This window comes from Larus michahellis, chromosome 4, assembly GCF_964199755.1.
Source record: "Larus michahellis chromosome 4, bLarMic1.1, whole genome shotgun sequence".
NCBI lineage: Eukaryota > Metazoa > Chordata > Aves > Charadriiformes > Laridae > Larus > Larus michahellis.
Genome location: NC_133899.1, coordinates 39,590,426 through 39,606,053, shown reverse-complemented (window position 1 = coordinate 39,606,053; position 15,628 = coordinate 39,590,426). Strand labels below are relative to the sequence as shown.

Below are 15,628 nucleotides of genomic sequence, written 5' to 3'. Positions count from 1 at the left end.
GTTGTTTTCCCAATTATTTTAAGAAATTTGCATTAGAAAAGTTAATAGTTTTTTTCTTTTTTTCTAAGTTAGGTTTCTTTTAAGCCCATGGAGAAAGTGGTGCTAAGGCACAGAACATGAGATCTGAAAGGTTTAATACTGCAGGTCTATATCTATTCAGTTATACTGGAGTAAATCACTGAGGTCAGAGAAGTGGATTATGGAGGAAAAAGGGCCAGAGAATGGGCACCTGTGATGTCCCAGGGCCTGAACCTGCTCTTTCTGAAGCTAATGGGAACTTCTCCCAGGATTCAATAAAAAGTGGCCTTGATGGTCTTGGTCTCTGGCTAGCATGGCTTCCTATGACTCTTCGCATCTCTATAAGGGGAAAAACAGGCAACGCTTCGTTTGAGCGCATTTCAGTCAGGAAAAAATTATTGTCTCAAGCAATTATAGAGTATCATTTTGGATCTTCTGATGGGGCTTGGTGTTACATAACCAGGTTGCAACTTTCACTGGGATACGAACTACTCTCAGGCTAAAAATAGCTCATTCTTTCCCCCAACCTCACAGTACATCCCACCAATGTTTACTTTTATGGAAATAACGTCTGTAATGTGTTAGTCCAGCAGGCCAAAAGTAGACACAGACATGGCTTTTGGTGCTTTCTCCCTGCTACCAGCACTTAATATATGTATCAAGCCTGTACAGGTTACTCCTATAGGAGAGGAAATGGCTTTGGTAGCACATACCTGCAACTACATGCAAGGTGCAAGGTGGTAAAGAGCTGATCGAAGGGTTAAAATCAGGTTAGCTCTTGATCCAGAAGTGAGGATATGAATATATTTAGATGTCTTTCCCTTTTTGTCTTTTTGGAAAAAAAAACCCATGAGGAGACTCTGCCCCTCTCCACGAGAAGAAGCTAACAGAAAGCAGGGGCAGTACTCCTGTTGAAGTTGATGTGAGGAGAACTATGGCTCTGAATTTGCAGACCTGCAGGCAAAGAATTCTTTACATGGAAATAGGGGCGCTTTCTCACACCAATAGCTCTGTGGCACCGTTGTAATCCAGGTGAAGCCAGATGCTGGCCTGTCCAAGTGCAGTCAATGCAAAGCAGCCTCCTTGGCATTGGTCTGGATTTCCATCTGGGTGACCAGAGCAGGTCGTGCCACGAACCACAAGTATTGCAGTGATTGCTGTGGACAAGTGTTGCTGCTTGAGTTCAGAAGGGAAATTTGAAAGTGCTGCGAATTGCACCAGAATGTGGATTTCTATCAGAATTAAAATACTTGGCAAAGTGGATAGCCTCCGTAGGAATTTTGTTTCTGAAGAAATCCAGAGAAAGAAGAGAGTTAAAATCAGGTTTCTACCTCCTGGATATTAAATTCTTTGTTTTCTTTTTCTTCTTTTGAACTGTTTCTTATTTGAATATATGTTTGCTGTACATTTTCCATGTAGTAGAATAGCACGTTTTTAAGTTACAATGAAGGATTGAACCAGACCGTTCCAAATGACCTCCGACACACAGATATTTATGCACTTACCCTCAGATTTAAATGGATGTTACTTTTTAAAATCCTTTGTGACATGGAACTTCCCTTCCCAGCCCAGGGCAGGCAGTGGCCCTTGCTGGGGCTCTGAGTTGGAGCAGCAGTGAAGTAAAACACAAATGAACAGAAGACAATTGTTAAGTATATTTGAAATCAATGAATGGGGATGCGTGAGATTTTCCAAAAGGTTTGCAAAGAATAGCAACTCTGTCTCCTCTGTAGCCATACTTACTGTTCTCTCACCCCTGAGATTAACGTCAACATTGTTGATTCCGACTTTTCCTGACTATTTTTGTATTTGGTTGTTCAATGTTGATATTCAGGACAGCTGATAGCCCTTCAGAATCCACTTGTTTATTCATACTTTATTTGAAAGATGGAAACATAACATTCTAGAGCTGCTATTTTACTACAACAATGCAAACTTAAACTGTTAAAACCACAATAGCTTTTATAAATAACAGGAAGGGAGAGGTAAATGAAAAAGCTTTCATACAAAATGAAATAAAAAAATCAAAAAAGTGCACAAGAACATCAAGTGAATTGCACATGTTGCGGTAAAAAAAAAAAAAAAGTACAGTAACCTGGTCATGAAATATTCCGAGAACATTTCACATAAAGTCATCATCTCTGAAGGGGTCTATCTATCACACTAGGTAAAAACAAGTCACTTTACCTTGCACTAGAACTACTGATCTACTTACAAAGCCTGGTTTGTTTGGGTTTTGGGGTATTTGTCTTTTCACTGTAACTTCTAGACAGGTGCATTAAATATACATTGAATTTGTGCAGATTCAGTATTGCTCACAAAATATTGTGTCAATGACTGGAGTGGAGAGGTAGCGTCCATTTCAGTGAGAATAAATGTAAACTGAGTGTGTGAAGATTTGCTCTAAGGATCAAGCAGAAAGGACTTAATAGCACTGTAATCACCAGATTTCCCCTCAAATAGCCTCTTCCCTCCTCAGTTTCTTTGCACAGTGTGCCCTTATCCTTCCTGCAGTTGTGGTATGTTCCCATCAGACCAGTGCTCTCCTGCTCAGGACAGATGGTTGAGAGCAACCAGAACGTGGGTTCCCAATAGAGACAAAGGTCTCTTGGTTGAAAGAAGAAATGGACTTTCCATATTTGCTCCGCTCAAACCCAGTTTCAACTTCTCTGAGGACGTAAAAAGAAATGGCAACTCGCGAGACTTGTGTACATAACAGTGTTGGCTTAGGGGAAATTCCCAGTTTGGGATAGCTTATGAAATTCCACCCCTGTGGTTATAGATGCAGTTGGTGATTGTGAAGCCTTCTATCGGCCAGCGGTCTCCAGGGCTGTCATTGCACACTAAAAAAGCATTTAAGTAAATGGTTTCCAACAAGCGGTGTCTGTATCCATTACCCTCTATGACTCTGCTCTGTTACACTCGTTTAATTTCAAGGAATTTTCTTCTGATCTATATCAATATGAGTAAGATCCAGCTGCTCAGCCCCATAAAGTGAGAGATGCTCGAACTCCACAGGTCATTTTCCATCTCTCAAGCTATTGCTTACCAATAGAGGGCCTTCATTGGCAAAACTGGTCTAAAGATTTCCTGTTCCCCATCCCTTTCCCTCCACCCAGTACTTTTCCAACCTGAAGCAGTTCCCTGTTCACGCTGCAGGAGACAAGGGGGTAGATCCTAAACTGGTAGTAATGGAAGTCACTGGATGAAATTTCAGCAGTGGAGGAATCTCACCTGCCTTTCCAAAGCTTTGCAAGAAGATCGCTGTTCTGTGTGAATTGAAACTCTTGTTTTTTCAACTTCTTTTGCATTTGGGAAGGGGACAGCTATGGACAGGGTGCCTGTAGCTGTAACCAGTTCTTCTTCTCACATTCTGTCCCATAACTGCTGAACACATTTCACACAAAACCATCACAGAATCTGAACCCATGTGCCCAGACAGACTTACATGTGTGCAACACACTTTTAGTCCTGTGTTAAGGCATAAAACTCCACACAAATAAAACTCGGTGCAATGCATTTTCCCTACTTACATTTCTATCTGATAGCATGGATGGTATGCAGGCCAGCAAACAGAACCAGATCTGTCAGGTCTCTGGTGGAGAATTGAAACAAACCATGGTGCACAGCTCCTTTGTCACCTAAGGTAAGAATGAGTGTCCTTCTAGCATAAGATCTGCAAAGACATAGTTCCAAAATTTAGGCTCTTCCATCCTTACTTAGGTGCCTAGTCAGGAATGAGGCACCCATTGAATCAGTGGTGCAGCAAGTCACACCTGTCAACTGAGCTCTAGTCACTGCCAACAACTGTTCATGGGCTCCTCGGCCTCCCCAGCTGTGAGGGAATGTGACTTGTTAAAAACTTCAATAAAAGAATTTCACGGACAATTATAGCAGTTCAGCTGATAGATGGTAACTTGTTAAACTGCCATAAATCAGTTGTGGATCTGAGCTGTAAATAGGTGACCTAATTTTCAAAGAAGCTGAGATAATAACTTTCATCAGTGTTAAAGGGAGCTAATAGACACTTCAAACTTCCAAAGTCAGGAAATTCAGGACTAAATCCTAAGACTTTTATTCTGCCTCAGTGATATTGGACACAAAATGTGGTTCCCATTGGCTTAAGTGGAACTACACCTGGTGCATGCAACATGTCATTGTTCAGGCACCTGAATAAGGATTTGGAAGCCTAATTATGGGTATTCATTTTCATAAATGTCAAAGTCTGACTTTCATAATTCCAAAATAATCTCTCTTTTCTTACAGTGATGGTATTGTTATAGCCACAGAGGTCCAAGGAGCTAAGAGAGGTTGGGTTTTGTAGGGACAAGATCTTCTAGCGGAGGAACAGGTAAAGTTGGTTTAGCAATGTTGCCTCTCCCTACGTACCTTGACTCTCTTGTTCACATCACTTTCTGTTCCTGGTCCTCTATGGCTTTGTCATGTTCTGACACCAGCTTCCTGACAGAGTAAAGCTACTGTTTACAGTGCAGCTACTTCTAATTTACACCAAAAAAAAAAAAAAAAAAAAAAAAAGAAGAAAGAGCTCAGAGTTGCTTTAAAATCTCCAGTCTAGGAAATTCTCTCAAGCAGAATTTCACCTACTTCTTATTGCAAATGTAATGCAAAATGAACTGTATTCGCTATGTGCAACTGCAATTCTTACATCCTTCTTAAATTAACCGTTCCTTGACTTTCAAAGGAATCAGCATTTCTGTATTTCAGTCTATTAAAAAGTTCTGATATTTGAATGTTCAGAAATCAAGTACTCAATAAGAAAGGTCCAAAAAATGAAAGTAAAATTGTTAGCCAGATGGTGTCAAAGTATCAGAGAACTAGCAACCAGCACACTTAGCAGAAAACCAAACAGTAGAATAGAAACGAAAATAAAAATCTCAGTTGGTGAAATGTGATTGTTTTCCCAAATATGTGTACTCTTGACAATTTCTGAATTGTGATCACAGCAAGGATGCTAAGCTCCACCACAACCCCAGGATACCTTTGAATTCCTCACTGATACTTGCTTCAGCGCTACTCAGTTTTCAGTGTTGGCTTTCACTTCTTGTTCTTTGCAGACCAAGCTCTGAGGTGAATCGTCAGCATTTTCTCTTGGAAAACCTAACAACAGTCCTATGTTTAGCTCTCTGTCTCCTCCGTTTTCTTCTCACTCATGCTTCAAAAGCATATTTCTCTTAGATTAGTCATTGGAGGGCGCTTGACCAAGCCAGCAGCAATTTCCTCCCCACCGTGCACGATGTGCGCCCTGGCCATGCTGATGACGCTGGGTTTGCCATGCCGGGAAGCCGCTGCGTGTCCAGAGTGCCTGGGATCACTGTGAGTAATCATGCTGTAAGTATCGAATCAGTCTGTCCGGGAGAGGCAAGGTATTGAGAAGCTTAATGCGGTTTCTTCCAACCAGGCTTCGTACCTTGATGCGGCAAAGATGGGAAAGAGGTCGTGGGGGTTCTGAAAGACAGGCAGGACAGAAACATGAGTGGAACAGGTTTAAACTTGAGTGAGACTGCTTCTCCTTGGGAGAGGGAGGAATTTAACATCACAGATTCAGTGACACCCCACCAATGTCTCTTTTTTGTACATCCTACCTGGTCCAAAATGTAATTCAGTCTTCTGTCAAGTTTAAGGGATGAATAATAAGGGGGGATGGTATCTGAGGTTTTGAATCCAATAGTGGGACTATTTCTGCCAGGTTCTCTCCTGGGTGACCATACCTGCTTTTTCTTTAATGACAGCCCAGTCCTCATAGCTGTCAATGTGCTCCTTGAGCCGGGAACAGAGCTGCACATTACCCACGTAATCCAGGAGAACATCGATGATCGGCCCGGCCCAGCGACTCATCTCTGGAGTAGACACCATTTCACAAAACTTCAAGGAAAAACAGAATGACTACCGTCAGTGGGACATGAATGTACCCATGGATACTGCAATGATAGCAACAACCCCTCTGCGTTGGTTGTCCCACCCTTCTACCAGCTGTGAGAGCAATTACCAGTTTCCTGTCAGAAAATTTCAACTAAAGCCTCTTTTTTTTTGCAACTCAGGGCAGAATCCCCTCTTTACAAGCACATGAGGACACAAAGCCCTGGTGGAGTCCTTGCTCTGGAGCATGGAAAGGATGCTGAATTGTTTACAGGGTCCAAAGGCCCTGCTTCCATAGAAATGGGAGGGCAGAGAAGTGCTCACAGCTTTGCCCCAAGCTAGTAAGGGAGCTGCTGAAAGTTCCACACAGCCCAGGGCGCTATGACCCAGCGCGCTGGGTCCTTTTCCTTTCTTGGGCGGGGCAACTGTGCATAAAGGAGACTTAGGGAAAGAGGGAGATTCAGCAGAGCACAGCACCTCCCACTTCTGGTGAACCCATTGGTATCGGCAACTTCTGGGGACCAAACACCTCACTAGAAACAAGCCTGGAGAAAGCTCTGCAGAGATGTATCCCAGGCAGTTTTACTCACCCATGGGAGAACTATCCTGGGCCTAATACAGGACAGAGGAGGCTGAGGGGAGACCTCATTGCCCTCTACAACTGCCTGAAAGGAGGTTGGAGAGAGGTGGGTGTTGGCCTCTTCTCCCAGGTGAATAATGACAGGACCAGAGGAAATGGTCTGAAGTTGCAGCAGGGGAGGTTTAGATTGGCTATTAGGTAGAATGACTTTACTGAAAGAGTGGTCAGGCACTGGAACAGCCTGCCCAGGGAGGTGGCTGAGTCACCATCCCTAGAGGTACTTAAGAAACGTCTAGATTTGGCACTTCAGGGCATCGTCTAGTGACAGAGATTGTAAGGGTTTTTTTCTGTGTGTGTATGGTTGGACTCGATGATCTCAAAGGTCCTTTCCAACCATGAAGATTCTATGACTCTATGATTAGAGGAGCCTTACTCAGTCCTGGATCAAGCAAATCTTCTGTTGCCCCCAGTGCGAGCTGTAGGGTATTCAGAGCCATTGCATGGAGGGCTACTTACGGAGATACTGAGGAATAGACTTAAGGACCTGACTTTAAGCAGTTTCATTTCAAAAAACTAGTGACTTCTCTTCCCGCTTTAATCTAAATATGCATATTATACCAGACAGCTTCATCTATGTCGGTCAGGGTGCTGCATATGATGAAGGTATCTGTGGACTTAGCTGCATGTGAGCAGCCAGAAAATTTAAGATGAATTAAATCACGCTGTGTGGATAAGAGCTCAGGCACGTGGCTGAGCCCAATTGAATGATGGTGGCTTAAGCACCATCCATCAGCTTAGTCACTGTGACTGTCTGCAGGCACCCTCCAAGCCCACCCCAAACGTGAAAGATAATGCACCAGCTTAACCCTCTTTCAGTTTAAGCTCCTGTAACTAGATCACATTTGATTATACATGCATGAGCCCTAACTCAAAATGCATTAAACTCTTGTGTGGATATGCTTATTCAGAAATAAAATTATATTAGCTCACTTAGGAAAGAATAAAGCTGCAGAAAATTGTAAGGCCATTTTATTTGAGGTGAGAGTATTCACAGAGGTGTTTACTATACTTCTGACTTATTTTTTTCACTGAGCATCACCATGTAATGTTTCTCAGGAAAATTAGGTACAGTAATGTGGGGAGGATGCCAGTGGACAACCCAGTTTCCTACCTGGAAGTTCAGTTTAGTATATCTGGCCGTTGTTCTCTAGCGCATATGCCATTGCCACGCAGTTATCCACAAGATGTGCAAACTGGGGATCTGCGCTAACACCTCCAAGCAGTAACTCCACTTTGTCAGAGTTTACATGAGGACACGTGTAGGGCAATAAAACACTGGATCTTATTGCTTTCCTCTTCTTGTCTTTGCCAGAGACCTTGCCTGCCTTTTTTCCTCTTCCCTATTTACAACTTCAGCCTACAAAAATGTTTTCTGGAATTAGAACTTTCCAAAACATGTTGCAGGAAAAGAACCACAGCAAAACGGAGCCACATAATGCAAATGTGCAACTACAGGCAATGGAACTGACTCAGGGACAAAGTGACTCCGAGCCTGCAGTCTCGGTGGGCCCCTGAATGCCCTCTCGCGGCAGTAGGATACTTCACTGCCCACCTTCACGGTTTTGACACGCCAATTGTGGAAACGTGGAGTGAGACAGCAACCATTTTTCTGCATTCACTTTCTCCAGGATACATTAACTTAGTAGCAACACTAATGATTTATAGTTATGCGTTTTTCAAATCCACTTCCAGTAGCTCACAGTCTTTACTGTATAAAGACTAATCATTCAGATTTATTATCCTTACGTCATCTTATACAAGAAAATAAAAAATGCACATCTTTCGTGTGGAGAAGGCTACAGTTTATAAGATCCTCTATATTTCAGAATACAAATTGTACCACAACTATACATGAAGCTACATTATACAAGATTTAATTTTATTAGACAAATTCCTAGCAGTAAGAACCAAATTTAAAAAAGTATTGGAGAGAAGGGATTGTTTTTTCTCTGTATGCATTTGTCCCTCACCAGTCTCTCACTAGGCACAGATATAATTTTACACAGCTTTTGCTACCTCTGCCTCATGTGGTCTGACCTTTGAGGTGATGACTCTGTTTGTGAGTGACCTAATATTTTGTTAGGCACTAAAAGTAGTGTTAGGTGAGAATCAGAGGGAAATAATGTGCCTAAATAGGTCAAAACAGAACTGGTTTTGAGTGGCTAGGATATCATAGAGGGCTACAAACAAACCCTCTCTCCTTGCCTTGGAATTCCAGCCCACTATTCTTTCTACATGCAACCATATTCTCTATATCATAGAGATGATATATTTTAGAAGCTGATTTTTTTCTTCCCTGATTCTTTGCAAAATGGAAAGACTGCCGTGCTGGGATTTCTTCGTTGTGTTGCATGATGAAGGGTAGCAAATTTTGATTGGAGGGTCGGATTTTGTTTGAGATATACTGGAAGGAGTCAACATACAGAGAACAGGAAAAAAAAATGAAAAAGAAGTGTAATTTGAGATTCTGCAAAGTCCTTTAAGGGATTGAGAGTCCAATTCCAGCCCAAAGGAAGCTGAGCCCAGCTGTGCTTTGGAAAGGACTGCAAAGATACACACGTAAAATGTGGGTATCTAAAATCTGTAAGTGGCTTTGAAAATACGAAATCATGCATCTAAATCTCCTAATCTCTTTTCAGAACTTCAAATATAATGTACAGTCATATAGCTAATGTATTGATTTACACTCTCTCTGAAGAGCTGCTTATCCAGTAGACTCAGAAATTGCAACTATTTACATTCAGTAGTTTACACGCATAAAATGAAGCACTAGACAATTTTAATTTAACCAGGAGATTAAATTCCATATCAGACAAAACAAATCTTACAGGGCAAATAAAACAAGCAGGATTCTACTGTCCATATGCTACTGCCCATATGTTACCACCCATATGACACTGCCTGTCAAGAAAACATGCTTCATGCCTGGCACCTCAGGTCCAGAGGAAAAGAATATTGCAGATCTGATGGCAAGGCTGTCAAGATGGCTATAATTCACTGCAAATTCAAGCTAGGGCCACAGCAGCTGTTGCCTACCCTCCTGCTGTCATTGAACATGGACTTGGAACATTCATACACTCTTATTGAGCCTTTTTTTTCCTGTAAATAAAGTAGGAATAAAGGCATCTTCTCTCACAGGAAATTTGGGAGAAAAAATACATTATAGTTGTGAAGATACACGGGTATGAGAGGTCCTCAGAAGTACTTTAGGTAGACAAGGTAGTGCTTACCTGTACTATGGTTGGCTCCTTGGACAGCTGAGGATCATTAAGTCTGTCCCGTCTGTAATTTAATGCAGGGTGTGGGCCGTTTCCATACTGACACTCAAAACAGGAACTTGCGTCACAGCCCAGATCCAGGAGATACTTCAGCACAGAAAGGTACTTCATTGAAAACATGATGGTTGCCGGAAATGTGGTGGGATGGCTTGATATATAGGCATCAATGTTTGCTCCATGGTCAAGGAGCAGTTTCATGGTCTTCAGGCAGCCGTGGCGGATGGAGATGAGTAATGGGTTAATGAGGTCAACATTGGGGTTGGCTCCAGCTTGCAGCAGGAGCTCCGTGGCATAGATATTGTTGTTAAAAACAGCAAAATAGAGGGGAGTGGTGCGTCTGTCCTCATAAAGGCAGGACCGTTCGTTGGAGAGGGCAGTGTTGACGTCATAGCCAGCATCAATGAGCTCTTCCAAGATGTCATCATTGTTGCGTTCAGCCGCTAAGTGCAGGGGGCTGATGCCACTACGCTTGACACGGGTGCGGCTAGTCACAGGGATCAGCATGGAGACAATCCTGCCAGGTGGAGAGTCAGTGAACAGCAGTGAGCTCTAGGGGATCTACAAGCATACAGCAAATTGTAGCTGTATGGTTGTAACCATAAGAGAGAGCCTGCTAACTTGGGCACAGGACCAGCTCTCTGAGAGAAACCAGTGTGTGAACCTGAAACCTGCCAACAACTCCTTATGCTCCTACCTTGCAAAAATGTTAGTTTTGTGACTCCCTCTTTCATGGAGGAACAAGGTTTTTTTTGAATTATAACCCAGTTTCTGTGAGGTAATGGCAGCTACAGGGGTGGTTACGATGGAAGAGACCATGTGCTGGCACCTCACCTACCCTGTTGTAACTTCTCTTAGGTGCCACAGCCCAAATGCCAGACACCCAGCCAGGATCTCCCAGAAGTTCTGCACCTTCATCATGGTGCTGTGGGTAGGACTGGAGGAACAGGTGCATGGCCTGAGGTGCCAGCAGGTAGGCTGTATCTCACCACCTCCATCAGGATTGCTTTATTGCTCGGCAGAGAAGGGTGCCAACACAAGATGTTGGTAGGCCTCATGGGTCCCAGCCACAGCAAGAGCCTTGAAGCCAGAAAGGGGGTGAAACCAAACCTTCCTCTGCATGACTGAGCTAGGATAAACAACCAAATTCGGTTCCCAGGCCTCCCCACAGATTTTACAATTCAGTTATTACCCTGGATTGATCCCCATCCTGGGGGCCCTCACCGTGTGGCTTTTGGCTGTGGCAAATCCATGGGGCTATCAACGTTCAACCCAGATCATGGGGAGCCAAAAAGGCAATTAGGAAAGGTGAGAAAAAGAAATAAAAATATTTTCCAGGCTGGTTTCCATCCTTTAGCCCAAGGAGAAAAAAAGTACAGCCAAGTCCTAAACCCGAGTAATCAGGGATTGCTATTGGAAAGTGTGATGTGGCCTTAAACACAGCAACATAAATCAAGCTGCTCTCGTTACATAATGTCAAGTTCAAATATATGATGTACAGGAGTCCCGCAGTCACAAATCTGTGATCATTTTTATGTCTCCATAGGTGCCATTGGAGCTGCATAACCAGCCCCATGGGTTAAACCCTTATTTCCTGCTCATAAAGTTGGATGGACTAGCCAAGGCACTGGGTTGATTCTGTAAATGCAAACAAGATAAAGCTACTTCCAGAAAGAGCCTAGGGACAATCCAACGTGAGTCTGCCTACTGTCTCAGGAGATGCCCATGCTCCCTATATAATGCCTGCGGAGAGAGGGATATCTAAAAAGGAACTTGTGGGAGCCAAAAAGCTAAACACACCTTCTCCTCCTCTTCTTCCTCCCATGCAGACTCCTCTATCTAGCAGTCAACAGCTCTTCTAACACATCAACATGCAAAGCTCAGTTTCCTACCATGTAGCGTGTCTCCTTTAAAATGCTGTGTATCTTCAGCTTGACTGCAATGGCTGGTCCCAACACTGGGCCCTCGAACATATATTTACATAATGAACTAAGCCAAATATAAGCACTAGTCTCAGGAAGACCTTTGTCTGTGATGCACGGAATGATCCTGTGAAAGACTGAGCCTCCAACGCTCCCAGGAGCTGAAATAAGAGTTGAAGACGCATAACATTTTACAGGATTATCTTCCTATTTACATAATGGACTGTTGATGTCTCCAAGTTACTTCTACATCTCATTTTTAAACAAAAAGGCTTTTAAAATTATGTAAATATCTTGGGAAATTAAACATGGGGTTTTTTTCTCCACGCAGCCTCACTAATCTTCCAGCGCTGTGACGCTCACCAGGGAGCAGGAGGTTTGGGTGCTGGTGAGCTGGCAACTTCCCACCGTTAGCAAATGTTCTGCAAGAGCCACAATAACAAAAAGGGCACAGAGCATTATGAGGACACCATGCCAAGTGCCAGCATTAGTCATCCCATGATCAACTGTTTTGAAGATTTAAGGGTCTGTTTTGTTCTTTCCTTCCAGCATATGTGCTTCAGCCAGCTCTTCACGTCTGAGTTAAAGAGGCATTGCATCATTTCTTTCTGCAAGGAGGACCTGAATCTCACCACAGGGGTGCTCTGCATCCCAATGCTGCAATGTCCCAGACCTCAGTACACTCCCTGTACCCCAGATTTATTTTGAGAGGAAAAGCAGGAAACATCAAGTTTTGCAGCTTGAGCCTATCTCTCTTCCTCATCCTCCAAAGTGGGTTGGTTCAGTAACATTGTGCCTCCACCTCTGCAGTCTTTCAAGTCTGTCTAGAGGGAGAAGGCACCTCAAGTGAAGGCAGCCAAAGCCAAACAAGCCAGACCACATCCTACACCTGTCAGTCGGCTGAGCTTCACGTACAGTTTTGAAATAGTGCTGAGTTTCCCCTTATCCCTGACACCTGCTTCCATGATTTCTATTTGTTAGAAATTCTATGGAGCAGGAGGCAGAGCATCCTTAGTACAAGCATGCCAAGAGTTTAATGACTTGTGCTTACTTAATAAATCTGCCCACACTTCACAAAGTCTTCCCTTCTCAGCATCTCAGTTCCAAGGGGGAAGGAGTTAAATGACTGCTTGCGATTGTCCTACAGCTGATGAGATGACCCTTATGAATTTCAGGTCAGTGTTGACAAGGTGTCATTTAAAATAAACAAACACCCAGCAACAAGAGTTGACAGTTGAGCCTTGGGACCACATTCTTGGCTTTTTGATGGTAGGGAGCCTTCGTGCTCTGGCAAAAAGTTGAAGAGTGGAATTCCTGCAGAATTACGTATTAAATCTGCAGGAATACAAAGAGAGGTCACCGTGAAGGGTGTTATTTTACTGAATACCAAAGGAATTAAGAATGATCAGCCAATTGGGCTAAAGCTTTGTCATTTAGATAAATATTTATAAGAGAAGATCTTTTCCTTTTTTATTTCTTTTGCACTTAGTTTGCAGCAGTTGTGCACAAAAATTTGTGCTCAGTCTTTTACAAATGAAGGAACTCAGCATTTGGGCTGAATTCTGGTTTCATTTGTGCTGCTGGGTGTTGGGAATAATGGATGTGAGGTCTCAATCAGGCCCTTTCTTTCATAACATGGGGATAGACTCAGGTTGCAGAGTTTACATATAAATTACTTTTCAGGTCAGGACGTGGAACTATTGAGGAGAGGAAAAGATTCAGAGAGCTGGTCCAGACTCTACGTACAAATTGGATTCAGATCAACTTATTGTACTTTCAAATGAACTTTTTTGAAAGTGAACAACTGGAGCTGGGTTCTGTCTCTGGCACATTTCTCGTCTAAATATGTTTATTTTCAAGAAAATGTCTTTGTAACTCAAACTCCGGAGAAAATTTTGAACCATGGCTGCAATAGCCTATGGAAGGTATTCATGTACATGCCCTGAGCATATTAACCCATTACCTAAATTCACAATGGGCTGCCCTCTGGAATACACAGCTTGCACAAAGAAGCAGGCCTACTCCAACTACAGAAAGTGAATATCCACAGGTCTAAGGTCTATCAAAGTCAGTTGAGAAGCTTAATTGGGATTCCCAAGTAGACTTAAACGCTAGGACAAAAGATGCTATGGGAAGGTGTAGCGCTGTCAAAAGTTTTCATTCCTCAGACATCGTAAAATATATAAGAATCTGCTCTTGCAGTTGTTTGCAAAGATAGCTTTACTACCCAGAAACAGTCTTTGCAGTTGGATATGCTCTCTCCTTCGACTATTGCTGAAAGGATTTTATTAGAAACTGTGATAGTCAGGAGAGTCCACTACAGTCACCAAAAGGGTCTGTCACTGCAAGATGTGACTGTGTTTTGCAAAAATAGCTGTGGGTCGCTGGCCCTCCCAGCAGCAAGGGGTTAAAGGCAGGAGATAATACTTGCTCTAGGATCAGAAGTAAATGCTAAGGACTTCTTCAGAAGCATGCTGCAGTGTCCCAGGTCTTGAAAGAACTAGGTAAACACTATTTACATGACAGTCCAACAGTCCCATCCCCAGGCAGCATCTTCTAAATTGATATCCTTTATAGCAGGCTTAGCAGAGTTTCTCCCCCTTTACATCTTTATTTAAAACATCTTTATTTCAGAGGACTGGCATATCTACCTGATTCCTGGTTATTTTTTCCATTAGTTACTTTTCTCACTGTTTAAAGAATGTCCTCAATTCTATACCAAACTGGTTTCGTTTCAGAAACAAACCACTGGATCTTTTTATGCATTTGTCTGTTACATTTAAGAGTCATTTAATCACTCACTAATAAAGTGTATGTTCCAGACCGTGAGTAATTCTTGTACTTCTTTTCTGAAGCCTTTCCAATTTCCTGAAAGGTTTCTGAAAGGGAGGATACCAGAACTGGACACCATATTCTAGCAACAATCTCACTAATGCCCTAGAGATTCACTTAACCACTTCCCGCTGTCAGCATCTGAATTATTGTCAATAAAACCTGAACACATCAGAGACGAAAGGAGCATGTTCCGCCTGTGAAGAATAATTACAATAGGCTCATGTAGGAAAATGATTGCAAACTATGCTGCAATATGTATTGAGGACTAACACACGCACTCACCCGCCACCCCACCCCCTTTTTTTAATGTTTTATTCCATTTTTATTCCATCCCCTGCTTTTTTATTCCGCCTCAAGCAAATTTTGTGGAGTTCAGTTTAATTCACTTCCAAGATACGTGAGGTTATGTAGGTGATATCTTGGCAAAGCTAAAGGAATCTTGCACCCCACGTTCCTGCTCACCCCATCTCATCCATCCCAACCCGCAAACACACTCTTCAGTTTCTAATTTCCAACCTGAGCTCCACAAGCGGAAAGCCGCATTCTCAACTGGCAGCTCCCTTGCTCGCAATGCTCAGAATTGGACCTAGGACATTACGTTCTCCTTTTCATAAGGACTTTGCATTCTTGTCTAAAAGATGAAACTATGAAATGAACTAAAACTTACTCGCAAATCCCTTTTTTTGCTGCTATGTGAAGAGGTAACAGGCCATCCTTATTGGCTTTGTTAGCATCTGCTCCTTGGGACAAAAGAAACTCCACAATAGGTACGTGTCCGTTTTTACAGGCTTCATAAAGAGCAGAGGCGTTATCACTGGCTTGAGTATTTATATCAGCACCTAGGAAGGAAGAAAATCTTTATAGCACCAAAAGGTTAAAAACAGACGGAAGAAATGTACTTTGAACGAACACATACATTTCCATGACACTGGAGCTATAAAATGGGCTGGATGGGGATGTGAATGAGGTCATACCAGAGGTGATACAGTCTTATCAGTTATATACAGTTATATCATAGATCTCCACTGGCTTTTAATATGCTGTGAAATTTATGAGGGAGG

The 15,628-nt window shown here is 42.7% G+C and overlaps 1 protein-coding gene across 1 annotated transcript in view; it reads right to left on the bottom strand.

The window, feature by feature from the left end:
- Positions 1-1,863: 1,863 nt before the first annotated feature.
- ASB2 (ankyrin repeat and SOCS box containing 2) overlaps positions 1,864-15,628 on the bottom strand; it is a 33,138-nt gene continuing 19,373 nt past the window's right edge. The window contains exons 7-10 of the mRNA XM_074584130.1: positions 15,235-15,406; positions 9,766-10,327; positions 5,748-5,901; positions 1,864-5,484 (exon numbers count right to left, since the gene is read on the bottom strand). Coding sequence (XP_074440231.1) covers positions 5,348-5,484; positions 5,748-5,901; positions 9,766-10,327; positions 15,235-15,406 — 1,025 coding nt within the window. The 3' untranslated portion in view covers positions 1,864-5,347. The remainder of the gene's footprint in view (positions 5,485-5,747; positions 5,902-9,765; positions 10,328-15,234; positions 15,407-15,628) is intronic.